We start from the raw sequence: 20,823 nt of genomic DNA, 5'->3' as shown, positions 1-20,823 counted from the left end.
CGCCCGGCGCGACTTCCCCAGCCGCGGTTGTCCCGCGTTCGTCTCGACCACCGGAGCGGCGAGCGGGGTTGAGACAACGACCGGGCTATGGGGCCTTCCTTAGAGCGCGGCGGGGCGAACGGGAAGCGGCAGCCCCCCCGCCACTGTCCCCTCCCGCTGCGGGGCGGTGGAGCGTCCCACGCGGCGGGAAGCGGGCACTTCCTAGGGGAGCGCAACGCGCATGCGCAAGGCGCCTCCGTTGAGCGGGGAGACCAGACCCTCCCGCCGCCGCCGCCATCTTGCGGCCCGAGCCGCGCCGCCATTGCGCGGTGCTCGGGCCCCGCCGCGCTCGGCCTGAGCCCCGGTTCCCGCCCCGGGCCCGGCTGCCCGCGGCCCTCCCGTGCCGCTCGCCGGGTCTGCGCCGCCCTGGGGCCCCCTAATGCCGTTCCCCGCCGCCTCACGCCGCCATCTTGTGATAGCAGCGGGGGCTGAGGGAGCGCAGGCCGGGCCCGGCCCCGGCAGCGCGTCCCGGGGGCCCCGGGGCCAACCGAGGCGCCGCGGGACGGGCCTGAGGCCGCCGTGACCCCCCCCCCCCAGGCCCAGCGGTCAGCAGCTGGGGCCAGCCGGACCTCGGGGTGCCTGATGCAACCGGGCGCTGGTGTTGCCAGTGCTGGAGCCTTCGCGGCCCTTCCTCCTCCTCCTCCCGCCCACGCGTGGGGCAGCTGGTGCCGCCCTGGGGCAGGGCGGGCCGGGCCCGGGCTCCCCCAGCAGCCTGGACAGGCCAGGGCGGGCAGAGAGTCCTGTGGAGCCCCCGCGGAGGCACCTCCGGTGTTAACACAGGGGCGGGGACACGCTGCCTCCCCCCCAAGCCCGAGGGGGGGAGCCGGTTACCCTGGCTCAGCCCCTTAACCCCCCTCCCAGCTCCCCCAGCATCCCCACCTCCCTTCCTCAACCCCCAACCCCCCCCACACACTCCAAGGAAGCTGGAGTTGGGCAGGGATTTTTGTAAAAAAGGGTTTATCCATCCCATTTTCATATAAAATGCCAGGGAGCAGACCACCCCCTCCCCCTCGCTCAAACCAAGATAACAGCTTTGTCTCACCCCCCCGCCCTCCCCCCTTTCCCCCCCCAAAAACTAAAGCCCAAACCCGTCTTTCCTCCTCCTCCTCCTCCTCCAGTCAATGGTCTACGCTGGCCCTTTGATCTATTCCTTACACCAAACCAACCCTCCGCGAATCGCCAAGGTTTTTCATCTCTCCCACACGTCTGGTTAAAACAGGAGGGAACGGGCTGCTTGTCAGTTCCCCCCCCCACCCCCAGCCCCCTCTACGCCGTCTTCTGCTGCCCCTTCTTTCCAATCAAGGACTTGTGGATGTGAGGGATGACTCCTGGGGATACAAGAAGAGGATTTTCCCCATCAGATTTCCACAGAGAAATCCTCAATTTGGTGAAATGTTTCCTCCAGTATTTCCCTTCGGTGCCAAATTCCTTTTTCCCCCCTTTAAAATCCCACCAACCCCAATTTTATGCCCACAGGAGGAGGGGAAAGGGGGTATTCTCCCCTTTAAAATCCCACCAACCCCAATTTTATGCCCACAGGAGGAGGGGAAAGGGGGTAATGAGGGGTAATACCCACCTCCTCCAGCAATGGTGGCTTTGATGAGAGAATCCAGCTCCTCGTCCCCGCGAATAGCCAGCTGCAAGTGGCGAGGGGTGATACGTTTGACTTTCAAGTCCTTTGAGGCATTCCCTGCCAGCTCTAAGACCTGTAAAAGACACTGGGGATGATCCTGAGGGAAAGGATGGAGTCTCCCACTTTCCCATCTGGGTTTTGGAAGAAGGGAAAGGACTTACCTCAGCAGTGAGATACTCCAGGATGGCCGCGCTGTAGACAGCAGCTGTAGCGCCCACTCGCCCGTGGCTGGTTGTGCGAGTTTTTAAATGCCTGTGGATCCTTCCCACAGGGAACTGGGAAGGGGGGGGGTGGGGGTGGGAGCGACCAACACCTCGTTAGCACCTAATAGCCCCCTAGAAATTTGCATACTAAAGCCCCCTACATAATTACAGCACCCATTTTTCACCCCACTCCCCACAGCTTCTGGAGGCTCCTATAACGCTGCTGCCGCAACCACACAAATCCCAAAAGATTGAATTTTCCACTCAAAACACAAAAAGGGGGGAAAAAAAAAAGGGGGGGAGGGTGAGGTGTGTCCCCCAGGAGTGGAGGTTTCACCTGAGGACGTGGGGTTTCCCTCACCAGTGGGAGCAGTTGGGCCTTACCTGGAGTCCTGCTCTCTGGGAGCGTGACACGGCCTTGGCTTTGGCCTTGCCACTATCCTTCCCCGCTTTTCCACCCGCCTGCAAGAGAGAAATCCACCTATTAATTCATCTTAATTAATCCTGAGAAACCTGCTGCACCATAATCCAGAGGCAAATAAGCTCTTGGCCATGACAGGAAACATGTGACCTCTCAAATGACCTAAAAAGAGGCAAATTTGAGGGGATGAAGCAGGTTTGAGGCGTGTGGCAGCTGCTTTATCACCCTGGGGTCTCATTTCCTGCTCCCACTCCTGTTATCCCCCCCTTTTGGCATTTCCCAGGAAATAACAGCCCCCAAACCCCCACATTTTGGGGTTGTTTGGGGTTTTTTTTCCAGCCATTGGAATTTAAACCCAGACTTGCAGGATTTAAGGGCAATTCCCATCCTGCTCCGGAGTGGAAACTCCTCAGAAATCACAGATTGAGTGAAAAAATCATGTTGTGGGGAAGGGTTGAAATCCCTTGATTCATGAGAAGTCTGGAAACCTGGGAGGAATGTCCTGGATTTGCCAGGCTCTCTCACATTTCTGCTTGAAGGAAAGCCCTGGATTCCAGGGATATGGAATGCTGTGTCGCTTAGAGAGGTGGGAGCAGCAGGGCTTGGGAAGAACCCACGTGAGGGAAGGCGTGCTGCTGAACACGTGGGGCTGTTCCCAGAGGGAAAAGGGAACTGTCTCTTGGAGATGGGAATGACATTTCCCACACACCTGCTGCTCCCAACCCCAAATCTGCTCTGTAACCCCCAAATTAAGTCTCCTGGCCCACAGTGAGCGGAGAAGCCCCCGTACAGCAAAGGGAAAGCAGAGCCCTGCAAGGATCTTTATGTGTAATCCCTGTTTTTACTCAGGGTATTAATCCCACAATCCCTGTCCTCTTCAAAACTAAAGGGGAATTACGTTCTCAGTGGGAGTGCTGAAAGCTGCTGCCAGCCCTGAGGAGAAGCCACAGGGCTCCAGCCATCCCCAGGAGACAGAGGTGACGCTAAGTGAGCTTATTATTCCTTAAAAACAAGGCACTAGTTTAACACAGGGTGTTCCTGCTCCTGCCAGCCCAGTTTAAACCCCAAAATAAATCCTAAGGGGGAGAATATGGCATCTGGAGGGAACAGAACAGCAGAGCAACGCTGTGCAAACTGGTGGGAGAGCTGGGCTGGTGTCCCACAACACCAGGCACAGGGAGTTCCTCCCCGTGGCAGCGCCAAGGCCGCCGGCTGAGCTCCAGCTGTGGGAAGGTGGCAGCCAAGGCCAGGCTGGGAGTGTCTTGGGAAGTGTTTGGGTCCAGTTTGTTAGGAGGGAGACTGGGGGAGTGGTGTCTAGAAATGCTTTGAAGAGCAGCTCGATGCTCCCTTGGCGGCAGCGAAGCGTCAGGAGGTACTGTTATGGCTGGGAAATGTCCCTCAGCAAAACTTCCCTCCTTGGGAAGGGAGATTCAGGGATATTTCCTCGCTCTAGGAAGAAAAGGCAGCTCTGGGAAAAGCCCTGCCTGTTCACAAACAAGGGCTGTTATCAGCCAGCTGTGAACTTTCCCACTTCTCTGGCAAGTTTTCCAGCCGGCAGCTGCCCACCTGATGGTTCATTCCATGATACTGGACTAAAAATGAGGAATAAAAAGTCTCACAGCACAAGCCCTGAGGTTTGTCTCCGACTTCACCAACATCTAAACCCTCTGCAAGGTGTGCAAAGGAAAAGCCACAAGTTTCCCTACCGCTCCTGGCTCCCTGCAGCAGCTCATCCCCCTCCCAGCCACAGTCCTGGTGGAAGGAGGAAGGCTGCAGCATGGAGATTCCCTCCTCTTCCTCAGGAGAAGAGGGTCTCACAGGGGCTCAGTCGGAGCAGAGACAGCAGCGCTGCTTCTTCAGCACCCATTCCCCAGGCAGGGCGCTGACAGGCACAGAAACTCCACACCCTCCCTTCTCCCCAAAGAACCGGCTCTCTGCAAGCTCATTCCCACACCAAAACTACCCGACTGTAAACACCCAGCTGCCAGCAAGCGGCTTTCCCTCCCCCTTTTCGCTTCAAAAGGGGCTGAAACACTTCAAAAAAGCGACTTTTTATCTATTGCCACAAGTTACCGCGACGGTGGGGGGAGAGTTGCGTAATCTCAGCGAGCATAGTTAACCCTTCGTGATCGGGGCCCTTCTCTCTCTCTCTCTCTCTCTCGTATCTAAGCGACGGTTGCCGAGTCTGTGACTTCCACTAAAGTTTCAGACAGGGCATCCCAGTCTTCTCTCCCCCTCCTTCCCCTCCAAGAACCAGACTTCTCCTCGGGAAGAAGCCACTGCCAAGCTGTGCCGAGAGGCAGCGGGCACAGAGACCGGCGTTAGAACCCAAACCATGGAAACCAAACAGCCGGGGGGGGGGCTAGCTGGGGGAAGGCAGCCGGGAAGCTTCCCTGACATCCCTCGGGTCGCTCAGCCCCGGACAGCTGCTTCCTCAAGAAACAAATCAGAGCTCACGTAGTAGCGAGAAAAAAGGGAGCAGCTTCCCTCCAAAACTGTGAGCGGCGAGGTAAAGGCACCTCTCAGCCTCCCCGGGAACGCTGTGACAGCACCACGGAGACACCGGCTCCGCCACTCGCCTCCCACCGGCGGGGTTCAGGGCTGTGGGGAAGCGGCACACATCACCCCCGGGATGGGCTCGCCAGAGCCGGCGAGAGGCTTCGGTTACACAACGGCGGCAGCCGCGGGGAAGGCGGGGAGGGGGGGTGGGGAAACAGGGGAAAGGCAGCCGGGGGAAGCGGCATCTCGGGCTCCCGGGGAGTCCCTCGGGAAGGGCAGGGCGCGGCGCCGTGCCCAAGGTCACGGCTCGGTGACAGGAGCACCCGCCCGTCGTTCCAACACCCCCCCCAACACACCTCCCTCCCTCCCGCACCCCGCAGCAGCTCCAGCCCCTCGCCGAGCGGAGCTGCGGCCCTGAGAGACCCCCCCAACCGCGGCTCCCCACTGACAGCGGCGGCTCCAGGCCTCGGCCCTGTCACCCCTCCGGGCCGCCGCCGGTTGCCTCTGCCCAGGCCGCCCCGCCGCTGGGCTCGCCCTCAGCCTCCTCCCGGCTCCGCTACCGACACTAAGACCCTCCCCGGCGCCCCAAGAAGCCGCAGCAGCCCGCCCGGCCCCGCTCTCGCCCCTCACCATCTCACCGCCGCCCTCTCTCGAGTTGGGGTCCGGAGCCGCCTCAGGAGGTGCCAGACAATAACCCTCCGGAGCGCGAGGAGGAAGCCCGGCCCGCCGCAGCCTCCCCGAGCCAATCAACTCGCCCCATACTGATTTGAACGCCTCCCCGCAGCCAATCGCCGCTCCGCTTCTTTGCCGGCTCCCTCCGGGGCCCCGCCTCGCGGACAGCTCAACGGCTGTCGCGCCTCTCTGCACACGGCACGCAGAGGGAGGGAGGGAGGGAGGGGGGGGGATGAGGAGCGAGAGGCGTGCTGAGGGAGGGAGGGGGGGGGGGAAGAGGGGGGGGGCGGAGCGACGCGGGCACTCAGCAACAGAGGGGCGGGGAGGGGAGGGGGCGTGGCGCCCGCTTGACGGGCAGCCCGCGCAGCCAATGGGAGGAGAGAGCGGTTTCCCGCCCGGGCGCTCGGCCCGCCCCCTTGTTTGCTGTGCCGCGCGCGCTCTCCACAGGCCGCCTACGGATCCCCCCCCCCACCCCGGGGCTGGGCCGCTGCCGGTAGCGGGGCCGCCTCAGCCTCCCGCCCGCTCCCTGCCCGCCCTGGGGCCTTTCGTTTCCCCTCCAGCGGCCGAGCCTGAGGCGCAACAGGGTGCTGGGCTGCTCCCGGCCTTCAGGCTGCCCGTCCCCGCCTCATACAGGGGCAGGACGGAGCCTCCCGCCCGCTCCCCTCCCTCCCTCCCGCCTGAAGGTTCTCGGGTCTGAAGGCGACCGGTGGCCCCCCGGGGGCCCGTGAGGCGAGGAGTGGACCTGCGGGGAGGCAGCAGCCAGGTACCGGGCTGTCCCTGCAGCCCCGGGGGCCTGGAGAGGAGGGAACGGGATCCGAACCAGCCCCAAGGCTGCCCCCGGGCTGGGCGGGTTGGGGTTGGGGGTGTGTGACAGGGAGGGGGGGGGGGGGGTAAAACCTCCTGCTTCCTCCTCTTAGCCCGTCCCAGCATCGAGCCCGACCCCCCTGTGACGGGGTTGCAGGGAGCGAGGGGTGATGGCCAACAGGAGCAGCCCTGGGGGGTTGACATGCCCCAGGATAGGGGGGGGGATGGAGCTCGGGGAGCCTGCCCGGCCCCTCGGAGGAGAGGATGGAGCAGGTGCAGTGGGGGAGGAAGGGGTGAGGAAGGAACCTTTGGGCTATCACTTCCCTGCTCTGCGTGTCCTGGTTCGCGCCCTGTGCCTCAGTTTCCCTCTGGCATCGATCAGTGGGGTGCAGCTGCCACGGTGGGGGGGGGGCTCAAGAGTCCCCCCCACTGCAGGCAAAGAGCTGGAGGGGGGGTAGCCTGAGCCCCCTGGCCCCGCGGCTGTTCCTGATGCCCCCATGGGGAATGCAGCCCACACCTGCCCCACGGGCACCAACTGCTGCGGGCGCCGGCTGCCTATCCAGGGCCCCCTCAGCTGTCCCCCCCATGCTCCCCCCCCCCAGCTGTCCCCCCCATGCTCCCCCCCCCAACAGCCCCCTCCCTGGCTCCTTCAGCAGGGCTGGAGCAGCTGCCTTCCCCGGCATCCGGGGTGGGACGTGAGGGATGGAGTCCCTGTGGGTGCTGCCAGCTGCTCTGACACCAGTCAGAGGGCTGCAGCCCCCCTCCCCACCCGCGACAGGGTCACGCCAGGCCCCGGCTACCCGCAGCGCTGGGGACGAGCGGCTGCGGCGAGCGGCTGCGGCTCATGCGCAGGCAGCTCCCGCTCGTGTCCTCAGATGAGCCCGTGCCCGCAGGGAGCCGCAGAGCTAAATGCGGCGTGGGCTGCGGCGCCTGCGTCACCGCACGCCGGCCCCCCCCCCCCTCCACCCCGGCAGCGAGCTGCCATCCCTGCCACGGGCAGCACGGCTTCGCCAGCGCCCGGACCCGGTGCAGGCCGCACGCCACACACGTGGCCGCGAGCACGCCGCACGGCGCACGCGCCCTACGCACCCCACGCGGCCGGCTGCGTGGTAACTGTGGCTCCCCCACGCAGCACACAACAGTGTGGTGCACCAAACCCACCACCAGCACTACCAACACATGGTACCCAGCACTCACACCCCTACGTACCCCAACTCTGGGGACACCACCTCCTCACAGTATCCAGCCTTCACGCCCCTACGTACCCCCAACTCTGGGGACACCATCTCCCCACTGTACCCAGCCCTCACACCCCTACGTACCCCCAACTCTGGGGACACCACCTCCCCACGGTACCCAGCCCTCACACCCCTACGTACCCCCAAATCTGGGGACGCCACTTCCCCACGGTACCCAGCCCTCACACCCCTATGTACCCCCGACTCTGGGGACACCATCTCCCCACTGTACCCAGCCCTCACACCCCTACGTACCCCAACTCTGGGGACACCATCTCCCCACAGTACCCACCCCTGACACCCCTACATACCCCCAACTCTGGGGACACCATCTCCCCACGGTACCCAGCCCTCACACCCCTACGTACCCCTGACTCTGGGGACTCCGTCTCCCCATGTTACCCAGCCCTCACACCCCTACGTACCCCCAACTTTGGACTCCCCTCCCCACGGTACCCAGCCCTCACACCCCTACGTACCCCCAACTCTGGGGACTCCCCTCCCCACAGTACCCAGCCCTCACACCCCTACGTACCCCCAACTCTGGGGACACCATCTCCCCACGGTACCCAGCCCTCACACCCCTATGTACCCCCAACTCTGGGGACTCCCCACTGTACCCAGCCCTCACATCCCTACATACCCCCAACTCTGGGGACACCACCTCCTCACAGTACCCAGCCTTCACGCCCCTATGTACCCCCAACTCTGGGGACTCCCCACGGTACCCAGCCCTCACACCCCTACGTACCCCCAACTCTGGGGACACCATCTCCCCACAGTACCCACCCCTGACACCCCTACATACCCCCAACTCTGGGGACACCATCTCCCCACGGTACCCAGCCCTCACACCCCTACGTACCCCTGACTCTGGGGACTCCGTCTCCCCATGTTACCCAGCCCTCACACCCCTACGTACCCCCAACTTTGGACTCCCCTCCCCACGGTACCCAGCCCTCACACCCCTACGTACCCCCAACTCTGGGGACTCCCCTCCCCACGGTACCCAGCCCTCACACCCCTACGTACCCCCAACTCTGGGGACACCATCTCCCCACGGTACCCAGCCCTCACACCCCTACGTACCCCCAACTCCGGGGACTCACCTCCCCACAGTACCCAGCCCTCACACCCCTACGTACCCCCAACTTTGGACTCCCCTCCCCACGGTACCCAGCCCTCACACCCCTACATACCCCCAACTCTGGGGCCACCACCTCTCCACCAGGGACAAAGTGGCCCACAACCCCCTCTCTAAACTCCCACTCCAGAGCCCCAGAGACCCCTCAACACCACCCACCCTGCCCACCCATCCCAAAGATGAGTGAGGTGTGTCCCCCCCCCAACAAGGAGCGAGCCGGGGCCGGTGGGGTTTTTTTTTTCATTCACTTTTCCGCATACTTTTTATTTGTTACAAACATACAATTCTTTAAATATAGACTTGTAAAACTCCATTTTGCAAAAATCTGCTACGGTGAGGAGTGCTCGCTAGCATGAGGAGTTCGTCAACGTCGGGCGTCATCTTTGCCTAGTGGTAAAATCCAGGAACCTGCCTTCGGCAACCGCCGGCCGCTCCCCGGCGTCTCCCGAAGCCGCCCCGCCGGCCGCAGAGGAAGGGAGAAAAAGAGGGGTGGGGGTGTGGGGGGGGGGCATGGAGGGGGGGGTGGGGGGAGGACCGGGACACCCCCCCCACACACACACACACCCCCCCGGGGCGCCGGCAGCCCCGCTCTGGGCCGCCTAAAGTGCATGGTTTGCTTTTATTTTTTGTTTTTCTTTCATTAAAAAAATAAGAGGAATAAAACTTTTCTTCTCTCTTCAAGGTACTTCGGGGTGAAGGTTTTGGTCTCTCAGCAGATACTGGCCGAAGCCGGTGCCGGCCCCGGTGGGGCTCTTGGTAGAGGATCCGGCTCTCTTCACACCGATGTTGACCGCCTGTGGTCCGTTCCCCAACGCTGCCCTGGGGATGAGCTGTGTGTGCCAGACCCGCTGGTGGTGGCTGTGGCGCCGGTGCCGCGCTGGTAACGCGGTGGTTTGGATGTTGACCGCCTGTGGTCCGTTCCCCAACGCTGCCCTGGGGATGAGCTGTGTGTGCCAGACCCGCTGGTGGTGGCCGTGGCGTCGGTGCCGCGCTGGTAACGCGGTGGTTTGGAGGTCTCATCGCCACCACCACCACCACCACCAACTCCAAGCGCCTCCGACCGCCAGCCCAATGATCGCCGCCGCCGCCGATGCCGCGCTGCTCTCCCAGCCGCTCCTCTCCCAGCTCAGCTCAATCCCAGCTCCATCATCCCAGCGCCCGGATTCAGAGCTCCCACGCCGACACAACAGCTCCTCTTGGCGCAGGCACCGCTGGCTCAACCGGCTCCACGACGGAGGAGGAGGAGGGTGACGACGGCGCCCGCGGCCCAGCCTCGCCCTACAAGGAACATCTCCAAGACTCCATGGAGCCACCGCCACGCCGAGCCGCTTCAGCTTTCCCACGGGGACCCCTCTCCCGGCGAGTATCTGCTGAGAGACTCCTTGTGCATCAGCTCAAGTACCGTCATCATCGCTCGCTCACGCTTCTGTTTTTGTTTTTTTTTCTTATTTTTTCCTTTTTTTTTTTGAAATTTTCTTTTTTTTTTTTCTTTTTTAAAAGAGAAGCCAGCGAGGGTTTGGTTTGGTTTAGTTTGGTTTGGTTGGTTTGGGGGGGGTTGGTTTTTCTTTTCCACCAAACAAGAGAAACCACCGCTCTCCCCGACACGGCAGCTCCAGGAACCCATCACCTCCCTCCAAGTCACCCTCCGCTGCCCTTCGACTGGATTCTCATGCCCATCATCCCAAAACGGCTGCAAACAAGGCAGGATAATTCCCATTTTTTGATTTTCTTCCATATTTTTTTCTCTTGGGAAAGGGAAGGGGGGGAAGGAGAAAGAAACTGAAGCAGTTTGAACTTTAACGGAGCCGCCGCCGGCTCCCAGCCCGGACGCTGTGGGTATTTACACGGATTTTGGGGCGCTATACAGGATTTACAGCGTTTCTAGTTTGTACAGCGATAAGTTGCGCTCTCAAACCGTCCCTTCTGGGGCAACTGAAATCTGGAAGCTCCAAGAATTTGGGATATTACCCCCCCCAACCCCCCCTCACCCCCTTTTCTGGTTTAAAAAAAAAAAAAAAAAAGCTATTTGCCCATTTTCTCTGCAATCCAACCCAAAACCCCAGCCCAATCCCATATATACACACCCCCACGTGTGGATATACAGATATATATATATATAACGGCTCCGCGGAGAGACGCTGACAACAGCCTGACTTGGGGCTTAAGCATCAGCACCCCGCTTCCCTCGGCAACGGCGCTGCGGCACAAGGGAGGGGGCTCCCCGTTAGCTCCCCCCTCTCAGCAGCCAAACCCCAAAAAAACCCCAAAATTCGCCAAAATAAAACAAACACCCCCCCACACACACAATATTCTCCCTCACAGAACACCCTCCCCCCGCAAATCCTCGGCCGCCCGCTCTCCGCATCGCTCTCGCCGGCGTGGTAAAAAACCACCTTATTTTGGGGTTGTTTTTTTTTCCTCTTTTCTTTCCCATTTTTATCTCATTTCTCAGATGGTTTTGCGTTCGGTTTCCAGGGGGGGTGGTGGTGGTTTTCCCACTGCCAGCTCTCCCCCCCCCACAACGCTCTCTCCTCTCCTCTTCGCGCCGGAGGTTTCCGTGGCGCACAGGATTCCGGTTGCCGATGCGAACACCGTCTGCTGCAGCGGGGTCCTGGCTTCCATTGGGTGGTTTTTTTGGTCAGGTTTTCAGTTGCTGTTGGGGTTGTTGGGGTGGGTTTTTTTTGGCCTTTTTTGTTTCCTTTTCCATCTTCCAGGTATTTCCTTAGGCGGCTACCGCGAGGTGAACCGGGCCGGCGGCGATTGTGCCTCCAGCCCGGAGTAGAAAAGTAAGGCCAAAACCCCCACAATTCAGCCAAAAAAAAAAAAGGAAAAGAAGAATAATATATATATATTTTTTATGTATATATATATATATATATATGATCCTCTTCAAAAATAAAAGGAGAGGTACCGCCTGCGCCTTCGCAACCGGCTCCCGGTAGCCCAACACCGGCAAGTCCATCGCTGCGGAGCCGGGCGTCTTCCCCCCCCCCCCCCCAAACCCCCTTTCCCCGGTGCGGCTGCCGCTGCCACCGCCGCCGTCATCATCATCATCATCATCAATCATCATCATCATCATCATCATCATCTTGCTGCTTCCTTCCCACCCCCCCAACCCAAAACCCAGCACGGAGCTGGGATGGGAGGGAGTGTTGGGGGGGGGGGTGTTTTCTCAACCCTCCGCGGCGGCGGCGGCGGCGGCGGGGGGAAGCTGCGCGAACGCAAAACCAGACCGATGTGTGTGTGGATACAGCAGGACGTCACTGGAAAGAGCTGCCTTAGGGTACAAAATACAGTACGGACGCGGTTCGGACATGGAGATAAAAGACTATTGCTCCCGTGTTGAGTGAGGAAACCCAGTCCTGTGCCAAGGAGGAGGAGTAAAAACGGGAGAAAAGGAAGAAATTTTCGCTTTAAAAATCCCTTTAAAAAGAGCTACGGAGGCGACAAAGGGCAGGATGGATGGACGGACAGACGACGGTCCCCCCTGGGGCTCTGCTGGGTTTCTGAGGAAGGAGAAGGGGTATTGGGAAGGGAGAGTAAAGGGGGGGGGTGCAAGAGAGTCGGCGTCCCCTCCGTGCGAAGGTGAAGTCGCTGCCGGCTGTTCCTCGCATCCCAACGCACAGAGGGAGCGAGCGGAGAGACGCCGGGGATCCGCGACAATAAATTAAAGGAGGCAGCTGAGCTGGAGAGGGTGGGTGCTGGGCTCCCAAACAAGCAAAAGGAGGAGGAGGAGAAATTCAATTAAAAAAAAAGAAAAATAATAATAAACAATCCCCCCCCCCAAAAAAAAAAAGTCCTAAAATTGGAGAGAGAGAGAGAGAGAGAAAAAAAATCCACCTGAAAACTTTGGAATGGAGAGCGATGAACTCGGGTCAGTCCGGAGTTCCTGGGTAGGGAAAAACAAACACACACACCCCCCCCCCAAACACCTCCTGGAAAGGGCAGGATTCAGCTGATTAAAAGCAAAATTGAAAGAATTTAAAAAAAAATAAAAATAAAAATAAAAATAAAAACCGTTTTGAGTGGAAAAATCCATTTAATGGGAGAGGCACCCAGAGCAACACACCCCCCCCCCCCTCCAACTCCCAGCTCCGGGCACGGCTGGCGGGGAGAGGCAGCGCCAGCATGGCCAGGCTGGGAAATGACCCCAAAATCCATCATGAAAAGTGGGTAAAAAGGTGGATTTTGGCGCTTTCTGTGCCGGTAAAAACGGTGTAAGAGGGAAGGACGCCTGGCTGGGCGCTCCCGGGATGGAGCCGGCGCTCGCCTTATTTGGAGAGAAGGGGAAGATGTTGCACCCCGTGGAGTTGTCCTTGTGCTTTGTGCCTGTGTGAACCTGCCTCTCCCTACAACCCCCCCATCCCCCAGCAACACGGGGGTGGGTGGGTGGGGGGGGGATGGAAGGGGTGGGTGGAGGGGAGAAGAGGTGGGGGGGTTGGAAAAAGAATCAGGAATCCTCAATCAGAGAAAGTTCACCTCAATTTGTAGGGATTTGGCGGCGTGGTGCCGGCTCAGGGCAGGGAGGGAGGGGGGGTGGGTTCTGGTTTGGAGCACCCAGGAGTTTAGAGGTTTGCATCCCATAAAAAAACCCCACCACAACCCCCCTCTCCAAAAAAAAAAAAGCCAAAAACCAACCAAAAAATCACCTGGAAAAAGGGGGGAAAAAAAGATTAAAAAAGGAAAATAAAGGGAAAATGAGAGAAGAGAGAACGGACGTTGGTCCAGGAATGGCCTCCCCACCCCCCCTCTCGCTCCCGACAGCTCCTGCTTTGCCGGCTTCATCGCTCCCTTCACCCTCCCCTCCCTCCCTTCACCCAGCTCCTTTTCCGCTGGCGAAGGCTTCAGCGCGTGGCGGCCGGCCCGGTGAGCCGCGGCGACGGCTCTTCTCTGGCGCACCGTGGGCGCTGGGATGCTGGTTTCGATGGTGGTGGTGGTGGTGGTGGTGACGGGCACCGTGTTGGCTCTGGGAGAGCAGAGAGTATCCATCTGGTACCCCCCTTTGCCTCCCCGATCCCCTGGAAAACAGGGAGTCCTCGAGGTCCTGGCAGGAGGAGGGAGGGATGGCGGCGGCATCGCGGTTGGGCCGGTGTCTCTCTCTCTCTCTCTCTCTCTCTCCGGCGGCAGCGGTGGGGGAACACGGGGACCCCTTTGCCGGGCTGGAGGGGAGAGGAGGTATGGGGGTGGGGAAGAGGACTTGGGGTGGAAGTTTGGAGGGGGAAGGTGGGAATAGGTATGGGAAGGGGGTTGCAGAAGGAGGGGGGGGGGGGGTGTCCGGCGGCAGGGTTCAGGTCGAGGGGGAAGGCTCAGTCGTCGTCCACGTCGTCTCCGTCGGAGTCATCTCCAGCGCCGCTACCGCTACCGGGTCCCGGGGGTCCCGCACGTCGGTCGTAGAGCTTGTCCCGCTGGCGCTCCTGGATGTCACGCATCTCCTCGGCGTAGCGGCAGAAGGCGCCGCCAAACTTGGCCCAGGCCTTGTAAGGGACGGTGATGGCGTTGCGGTACGACGGCTTCACCTCGCTCACCCGCAGGAAGACGCCGTACTTGTTGCAACCCACGTCGAAGAAGAAGCGCTTGGAGTCCACCGTGATGGAGGTCCCCTCGGGCAACTCCCCGTAGAGCCCCCCGCCGCCCGGCCCGCCGCCCCCGGGGCCTCCCAGCTCATCCTCCTCTCCCCCGTAGTCGTCGATGAGCTTGGCCAAAGCGTCACGGAACTCGATCAGCCCTTGGGCGGGGAGGGCGATGGTTTGGCCGCTTTGGAGCCCCGGGGGGCCACCCGGGAAGCCTCCCGGCCCTCCCGGCCCACGGTTGACGGTCTGGCGGATGCGGAGGAAGCGCCCGCGCTGGTTCTCCTTCAGGTCCAGGTAGTATTTGCGGTTCTCCCGCACCAGGAACTCGCTTTTAAGGGCGCGGCGGGGGCCGGGGCCGGCGCCGTCCTCCCCGGGGGGTCCAGCGGCCTGTGCCAGCTGCTCGGGGCTGGAAGGGCCGAGCTGGGCGTAGTGCTCGATGAAGTCGCCCAGGTAGTCGCGGAACTCGGCGGCCACGGCCATGGAGAGGGTGAGGCGGCTCTTGGAGCCTCCCGCCCCGACCTCGGCGATCTTGAGGAAGCGGCCCTTGGCGTTCTGCTTCACGTCCAGGTAGAACCGCTTGTTCTGGATGTCCAGCCGCTTGGAAGCCAGTTCCTGAGTCTCCTGCTCCGGTCCGGCGCCTCCTCCGCCACCTCCGGAGCCACCCCCGGAACCGGAGCCTCCTCCACCCCCTCCTGAACCTCCTCCGCTTCCTCCTCGGGCGGCCGCGAACCCGCCGCTGCCGCTGCCGCTGCCGCCGCGCTCGCTGCCGCTGTCCCCGTCCGCCATCTTGTCCGCCCGCCCGCCCCGCGCCGGGCCCCTTCCGCGCGCGCGCGCGCCCGCCCGCCCGCCCGGCTTCCGGCGCGCGGCCCCCGCCCCGCCCCTCTGCGACAGGGGTGACGTCACCGCCGCACTCCGCCAGCGGGACTCACACCCCCCCCCCCTCCTTCTTCCCGGGTCACGTGGTACAGGACGGGCCCCGCCCGCCGCGTCCCCGCGCGCCCCCGGCAAAGCCCCGCCCCCCTCCCTCCGCCAGCTGTCAATCAAACGCCGCTGCCGGCTCCTCATTGGCTGCTCCGGCCCGCTCCCAGCCCCGCCCCTCCGGCTCGCGGGGGGGTGGGTGACGTCATCCAGAAGGGCAGCAGAGGGAGGGGCCAGAGCTGGAAATCTGGGGGGGGGGCCTTAGGGGAGGGGAAGGAGCAGCCCTGGTGCCGCCCCCCCCCACCCCCCCCCCATCCCTCCATCCCCACAGGGTGTGTGTGACCCCCCCCCGGGGCTGGGTGGGGGGCGGGGGGGGCTTGGGCACAGCTGGGGCCTGGGCAGGGACAGCTGAGGGGGGGGGTTGGGGGGGGGGGGGGGATGGGGAAGCGGCAGCTGCTCGGCCCCAGAAGGTGCTGGAAGGGCCAGAACCCCCCAGGGGTGGGGGACACGTGAGGTCACAGCTGTGACGTGGGGGGGGAGGGGGGGGGGGGCAGCAGACGTGCACCCAACAGCCCAACACCCCAACCCCCCAGCCCCAGCGTGGCCACCCAGGGGCTGTGCCCCCCCCTCCCCCCCCCCCAATTCCCAGTGTGAGGGCTGGTCCCAGAACCCCCCCCCCCAGCCCCAGTGCAGCCACCCAGGGGCTGTGCACCCTCCCCCCCCCCAATTCCCAGTGTGAGGGCTGGTCCCAGAACCCCCCCCCCCCCAGCCCCAGTGCAGCCACCCAGGGGCTGTGCCCCCCCCCCAATTCCCAGTGTGAGGGCTGGTCCCAGAACCCCCCCCCCCCAATTCCCAGTGTGAGGGCTGGTCCCAGAACCCCCCCCCCCAATTCCCAGTGTGAGGGCTGGTCCCAGAACCCCCCCCCAGCCCCAGTGCAGCCACCCAGGGGCTGTGCCCCCCCCACTCCCAATTCCCAGTGTGAGGGCTGGTCCCAGAACCCCCCCCCCAGCCACACACTGGGGTCCCCATACCCAGGGTGGAAGGACATGAAAGTGGGGGCCCCCCCAACCCAAATGCCCCCCAAGGTCACAAGCACCTCCCAGGGCTCCCCCCCCACCCCCTCCCCTCCAATCCCCTCCCCACTCTGTGACCACAATAATCACTTGAAATCCACCCCCCCCAACCTTTCCCCCCCCTGTCACTGCACCCAGGGGTGCTGCCCCCCACCCCCTACACCCCCCCTGGGTGCTGCCCCCTTCCCCCCCCCCAAACACACACCAGGGTCTGACACACAAACTCTTTATAGGTGACACACTCAGTGAGGGGGGGGTGGGGGGGTGATGGGGGCGGCTCAGCTCAACCCAGCAGCTTCCAGGGGGGGTCGGTGTGACCCCACAGCAGGTGCTGGGTGGGGGTCCCAGCCCCCCCCTTTTCCCTTCAGTGGGGCAGCTCGTGGGGGATGAGCTTGTAGTGGGCGCCGCAGGAGGGGCAGCGCTGGGCTTCTCCCTGGTGCAGCCAGAACCAGACCACGCAGCTGTTGTCCTCTTCACCTGGGAGGGGAGGGGAAGGAGGGGGAAAAAAGGGGGGTAGGACGGATGGATAGAGGGATTTTGGGGTGGGGGGACACAGGACCAGGGAGGGGGGGGAAGGGGAACTCACAGACACAGCCCACAATGCGCTTGGTGTTGATGGAGGGGACGAGGTTGGGGTCCTCCTTGGTCCCTGCGTAGCGCTTCGGCCGGAACATGCTGTAGGGGTCCTGGGGGGAGGGGGGGGTGAGTAGTTGGGGGTGGGGGGGGGAAGCACCCAGACTTGGCCCCTCCTTACAATGGCACCCTGGGCTACAGCCCTCCCTGCCTCAAATTGGGGTCTTTCCCACCCTGCCCACCCTGGGGGCCTCCACAAGATGCCCCCACCCTGGGGTACCCCCCAGGATAACCCCAGCCTCACCTCACCCTAGGATACCCCCCACCAAGGAACCCCAACCCCTCCTCACCCCAACCTCCCCACTGGACACCCCAACCCCACCTCCTTCTTGATCTACCCCCCCCCCCAGGACACCAGGCTCCCCCCCCTCTGGCTCCCACCCCTCATTCTGGGGTCCCGTCACTACATTCCCACCCTAACCTGGGCCTCCCCCCAAGGACACCCCTATTTTAAGCCCCCCCAGGAAACATCCCCCCCCCCCCCACCACCACCCTGTCTCATCCTCATCCCCCCCCAGGACACCCCCTCATGCCCCCCCCAGGCGCTGCACTCACCAGGCCCTTGCTCATGGCCTCCATCACCTTCCGCTCCAGCCCTGTCGCCTGCTCCTCATCCGTGGCGAGGTCGCCTGTGGGGAGGCCCGGTCAGGGGGAGGGGGGCCCGGTCGGGAGGGGGGGTCCCGGTCATGGGGGGACCCGGTCAGGGGCGGCCCGATCGGGGGGGGTCAGTCGGGAGGGGTGCGGGGGGGGGGGCCCGGTCAGAGGGGCGGGGTGGGGCCCGCTCAGAGGGGCGGCCGGGTCAGGGGGGCCCAGTGGGGGGGGGCCTGGTCAGGGGGGGGCCCGGTCAGGGGGGGGGGCCGGGTCAGGGGGGCCCGGTCGGGGGGGGGACACTCGGTCAGGGGGAGGGGGGCCCGGGTCAGGGGGGGCCTGATCAGGGGGGTGGGCGCAGTCGCGGGGGGGGGGGGGGGGAGGGCCGGTCACGGGGGGACCCGGTCAGGGGCGGCCCGGTCAGGGGGAGGGGCCGATCAGAGGAGGGGGTGCCCGGTCGGGGGGGGGTCCGGGTCAGGGGGGCCCGGTCGGGGAGGGGGGCGATTAGAAGAGGGGGTGCCTGGTCAGGGGGGGGTCCGGGTCAGGGGGTCCCGGTCAGGGGGAGAGGCCGATCAGAGGAGGGGGTGCCCGGTTGGGGGGGGGGGGGGCCGGGTCAGGGGGGCCCGGTCGGGGGGGGGTCCGGTCAGAGGGGTTCCGGTCAGAGGGGGGAGGGCGGTCAGGGGCGGGGGTGGCCGGTCAGGGGGGGTCCCGGTCAGATGGGGGGGGGCCGATCAGAGGAGGGGGTTCCCGGTCGGGGGGGGGGCCGGGTCAGGAGGGCCCGGTCGAGGGGGGCCCAGTCAGGGGGGGGGCCCGGCCTGGCCCTGCCCACCCCTCATTCCCCATGTGCCACCGCCCCGCCCACCCCCACCCCCACCCCCGTTCCCGTTCCCCTTCCCGGCTCACCGGGCGCGGCGAAGCGCCGGGCGGGCGCGGCGCGGGCGGAGGCGGCGGGCAGGAGCCGCAGGGCCGCGCTCACCCGCAGTAACCTTGAGGCCATGGCGGACACCGGCGCTTCCGCAGCGGCGGCGCGGCCGGAAGTGTCGTCACGGGGACGGGAGGAGGGGGAGGGGGGGGCGTGGGGGTGCTGAGCGGCCGCTCCCATTGGGCGGCGCCTGTTCCATAGCAACGGGACACGCCCATAGCAACGCGAACCGGGGCCGCCTATTGGCCACGTCCCTGTCGCGTGGCCACGCCCCCTCCCCACCCCAGCTGGCCCCGCCCCTCGGGGGCTGGGGGATCCCGGGGCGGGGGCGCCCTGGGGGGGAGGGGGGGGGAGACCCGGGGCTTGGGGACACCCTGGGGGGGCGGGGACAGGCTGGGGGGGCAAGGAAACACTTGGGGGGCTCGGAGGGGGGGCAGGGACATCGTGGGGGACACGGGGACACCTTGGGGGGGCTTGGGGATGCACACAGACATCCTGGGGGGTCTGGGGGACACGGGGACACCTGGGGGGACACAGGGAGCCATCCTGGGGGGTCTGGGGGACACAGGGACACCTTGGGGGACACAGGGAGCCATCCTGGGGGGTCTGGGGGACACAGGGACACCTTGGGGGGGTTTGGGGATACACACAGAGCCATCCTGGGGGGTCTGGGGGACACAGGGATATCGTGGGGGACACAGGGACACCTTGGGGGACACAGGGACACCTTGGGGGACACAGGGACACCTTGGGGGGGTTTGGGGATACACACAGAGCCATCCTGGGGGGTCTGGGGGACACAGGGATATCGTGGGGGACACAGGGACACCTTGGGGGACACAGGGACACCTTGGGGGGGCTTGGGGGATACACACAGAGCCACCCTGGGGGGTCTGGGGGACACAGGGACACCTTGGGGGGGGCTTGGGGATACACACAGAGCCACCCTGGGGGGACACAGGGACACCCTGGGGGACACAGGGACAACCCTGGGGGACACAGGGACACCTTGGGGGACACGGGGACACCTTGGGGGGCTTGGGGGATACACACAGAGCCATCCTGGGGGGTCTGGGGGACACAGGGACATCCTGGGGGACACAGGGACACCTTGGGGGACACGGGGACACCTTGGGGGACACAGGGAGCCATCCTGGGGGGTGTGGGGGACACAGGGACATCGTGGGGGACACGGGGACAACTTGGGGGGGCTTGGGGATGCACACAGAGCCATCCTGGGGGGTCTGGGAGACACAGGGACACCTTGGGGGACACAGGGACACCTTGGGGGACACAGGGAGCCATCCTGGGGGGTCTGGGGGACACAGGGACACCTTGGGGGGGCTTGGGGGATACACACAGAGCCATGCTGGGGGGTCTGGGGGACACAGGGACATCCTGGGGGACACAGGGACACCCTGGGGGGGCTTGGGGATACACACAGAGCCACCCTGGGGGGTCTGGGGGACACAGGGACACCCTGGGGGGACACAGGGACAACCCTGGGGGACACAGGGACACCTTGAGGGGACTTGGGGATACACACAGAGCCACCCTGGGAGGTCTGGGGGACACAGGGACACCAGGGGTGGCAGGTGTGTCCCCTCAGGCCGTGGGGACATGCCCCCCTCTGCCATGCCCCACACCCCTGGAGATGGGCACTGGTGGCACTGGGGGCCAGGACCCCCCCCCTGGGACCCCAGGGCCAGGACCCTCCTCCCATCCCCTGCCTCAGTTTCCCCGGGGAGCCTTTCCCTCTGCTTACTCATCCCCATCGATCCCGGCACCGCTCGTTTGCCAGCCCGGCGCTAATTACCTCCCAACCCCCCTGGGGGGGTGCAGGGATGGCGGGGGGGGGGTGGGGGAGGTGTGGGGGAGGGGGTGGGGGGTACTACCTCCTCTTCCCAGGGAGGAGGGGGGGGGGGGGGCAAACCCAACCCCTCCTACACCCCCTGTTACAATCCAGGCCTGTTTGCCCCCCCCCCAGTTTGGCACAATTGGGGTGCAGGGGGGCAGTGGGGAGGTGGAGGGTGGGGGGGGTGGGGTGGGGGTGGGGTGGGGGGGGGCAGCACCCTCCATTCCTTGGGGTGGGGTGGGTGGGGGGATTGAAAAATATAAATAAAAGGAGAAAAATCTGACTCTAAAAATAGCACCAGAGGGGCTGGAGCAAAGGTGGGGGGGTGGGGGGTGGGGGGTGGGGGGGGGCCGTGGGCCTGTGCCAAGGGAGGAGGGGAGGGCAGGACGGACAGACGGCCGGACAGACGGACAGACGGCCGGGGCAGCCGCCCCACAGCGCTCAGCGGGACGCCGGCCGGCTGGCAGCACCCTTACCCCACCCTGGGGTGCTCTGCTTTGCCTTGGTTCCTTTTTTTTTAGGGGGGTGGGGGACACCCTCCTTATTTCCATATCCCACCCCCCCTTCATCCCCCAGACCCCCCCCCCCCCCCCCATCCTCCTCTGCCAGCC

General features: G+C 64.1%; 3 protein-coding genes across 4 annotated transcripts; all 3 read right to left on the bottom strand.

Moving 5' to 3' along the window:
• Positions 1–1,125: 1,125 nt before the first annotated feature.
• LOC311199686 (histone H2A.V) lies at positions 1,126–5,476 on the bottom strand. 2 transcript variants are annotated; one of them, XM_084273820.1, is made up of 5 exons: positions 5,426–5,476; positions 2,260–2,337; positions 1,834–1,947; positions 1,616–1,769; positions 1,126–1,367 (listed from the first exon to the last, which is right to left on the bottom strand). In XM_084273820.1, the coding sequence occupies exons 1-5, from the start codon at positions 5,426–5,428 to the stop codon at positions 1,306–1,308; spliced, it is 411 nt and encodes a 136-aa protein (XP_084129946.1). In that variant the 5' UTR covers positions 5,429–5,476; the 3' UTR covers positions 1,126–1,305. The 2 variants fall into 2 exon arrangements, with proteins under 2 accessions (XP_084129946.1, XP_084129947.1); XM_084273821.1 differs by having other exon boundaries at positions 1,616–1,745.
• Positions 5,477–13,479: 8,003 nt separating this feature from the next.
• PURB (purine rich element binding protein B) lies at positions 13,480–15,009 on the bottom strand (the record flags this gene model as incomplete). The annotated part of the gene is made up of 1 exon (XM_084273942.1): positions 13,480–15,009. The coding sequence occupies one exon, from the start codon at positions 15,007–15,009 to the stop codon at positions 13,960–13,962; it is 1,050 nt and encodes a 349-aa protein (XP_084130068.1). The 3' UTR covers positions 13,480–13,959.
• A 1,415-nt stretch (positions 15,010–16,424) lies between these two features.
• Positions 16,425–18,485, bottom strand: COX5B (cytochrome c oxidase subunit 5B). The gene is made up of 4 exons (XM_084273812.1): positions 18,339–18,485; positions 17,403–17,476; positions 16,801–16,900; positions 16,425–16,691 (listed from the first exon to the last, which is right to left on the bottom strand). Exons 1-4 carry the CDS (start codon positions 18,430–18,432, stop codon positions 16,579–16,581), a joined length of 381 nt encoding a protein of 126 aa, XP_084129938.1. The 5' UTR covers positions 18,433–18,485; the 3' UTR covers positions 16,425–16,578.
• Between the last annotated feature and the right edge of the window lie 2,338 nt (positions 18,486–20,823).

Source organism: Gallinula chloropus (genome assembly GCF_964237585.1).
Source record: "Gallinula chloropus genome assembly, chromosome: 21".
Taxonomy (NCBI): Eukaryota; Metazoa; Chordata; class Aves; order Gruiformes; family Rallidae; genus Gallinula; species Gallinula chloropus.
This window is presented reverse-complemented; position numbering and strand designations above follow the sequence as displayed.

Excerpts from the sequence above, each read along its gene's own strand:
- LOC311199686 (XM_084273820.1), bottom strand. Across the intron at positions 1,948-2,259 it reads CCCAGAGAGCAGGACTCCAG|TTCCCTGTGGGAAGGATCCA; the intron begins GTAAGGCCCAAC and ends CCCCCTTCCCAG. Across the intron at positions 1,770-1,833 it reads TGGAGTATCTCACTGCTGAG|GATCATCCCCAGTGTCTTTT; the intron begins GTAAGTCCTTTC and ends CCTTTCCCTCAG.
- COX5B (XM_084273812.1), bottom strand. The coding sequence starts at position 18,432 with ATGGCCTCAAGGTTACTGCGGGTGAGCGCGGCCCTGCGGCTCCTGCCC. Across the intron at positions 17,477-18,338 it reads CCGGCGCTTCGCCGCGCCCG|GCGACCTCGCCACGGATGAG; the intron begins GTGAGCCGGGAA and ends GCCTCCCCACAG. Across the intron at positions 16,901-17,402 it reads AGGCCATGAGCAAGGGCCTG|GACCCCTACAGCATGTTCCG; the intron begins GTGAGTGCAGCG and ends CCCTCCCCCCAG.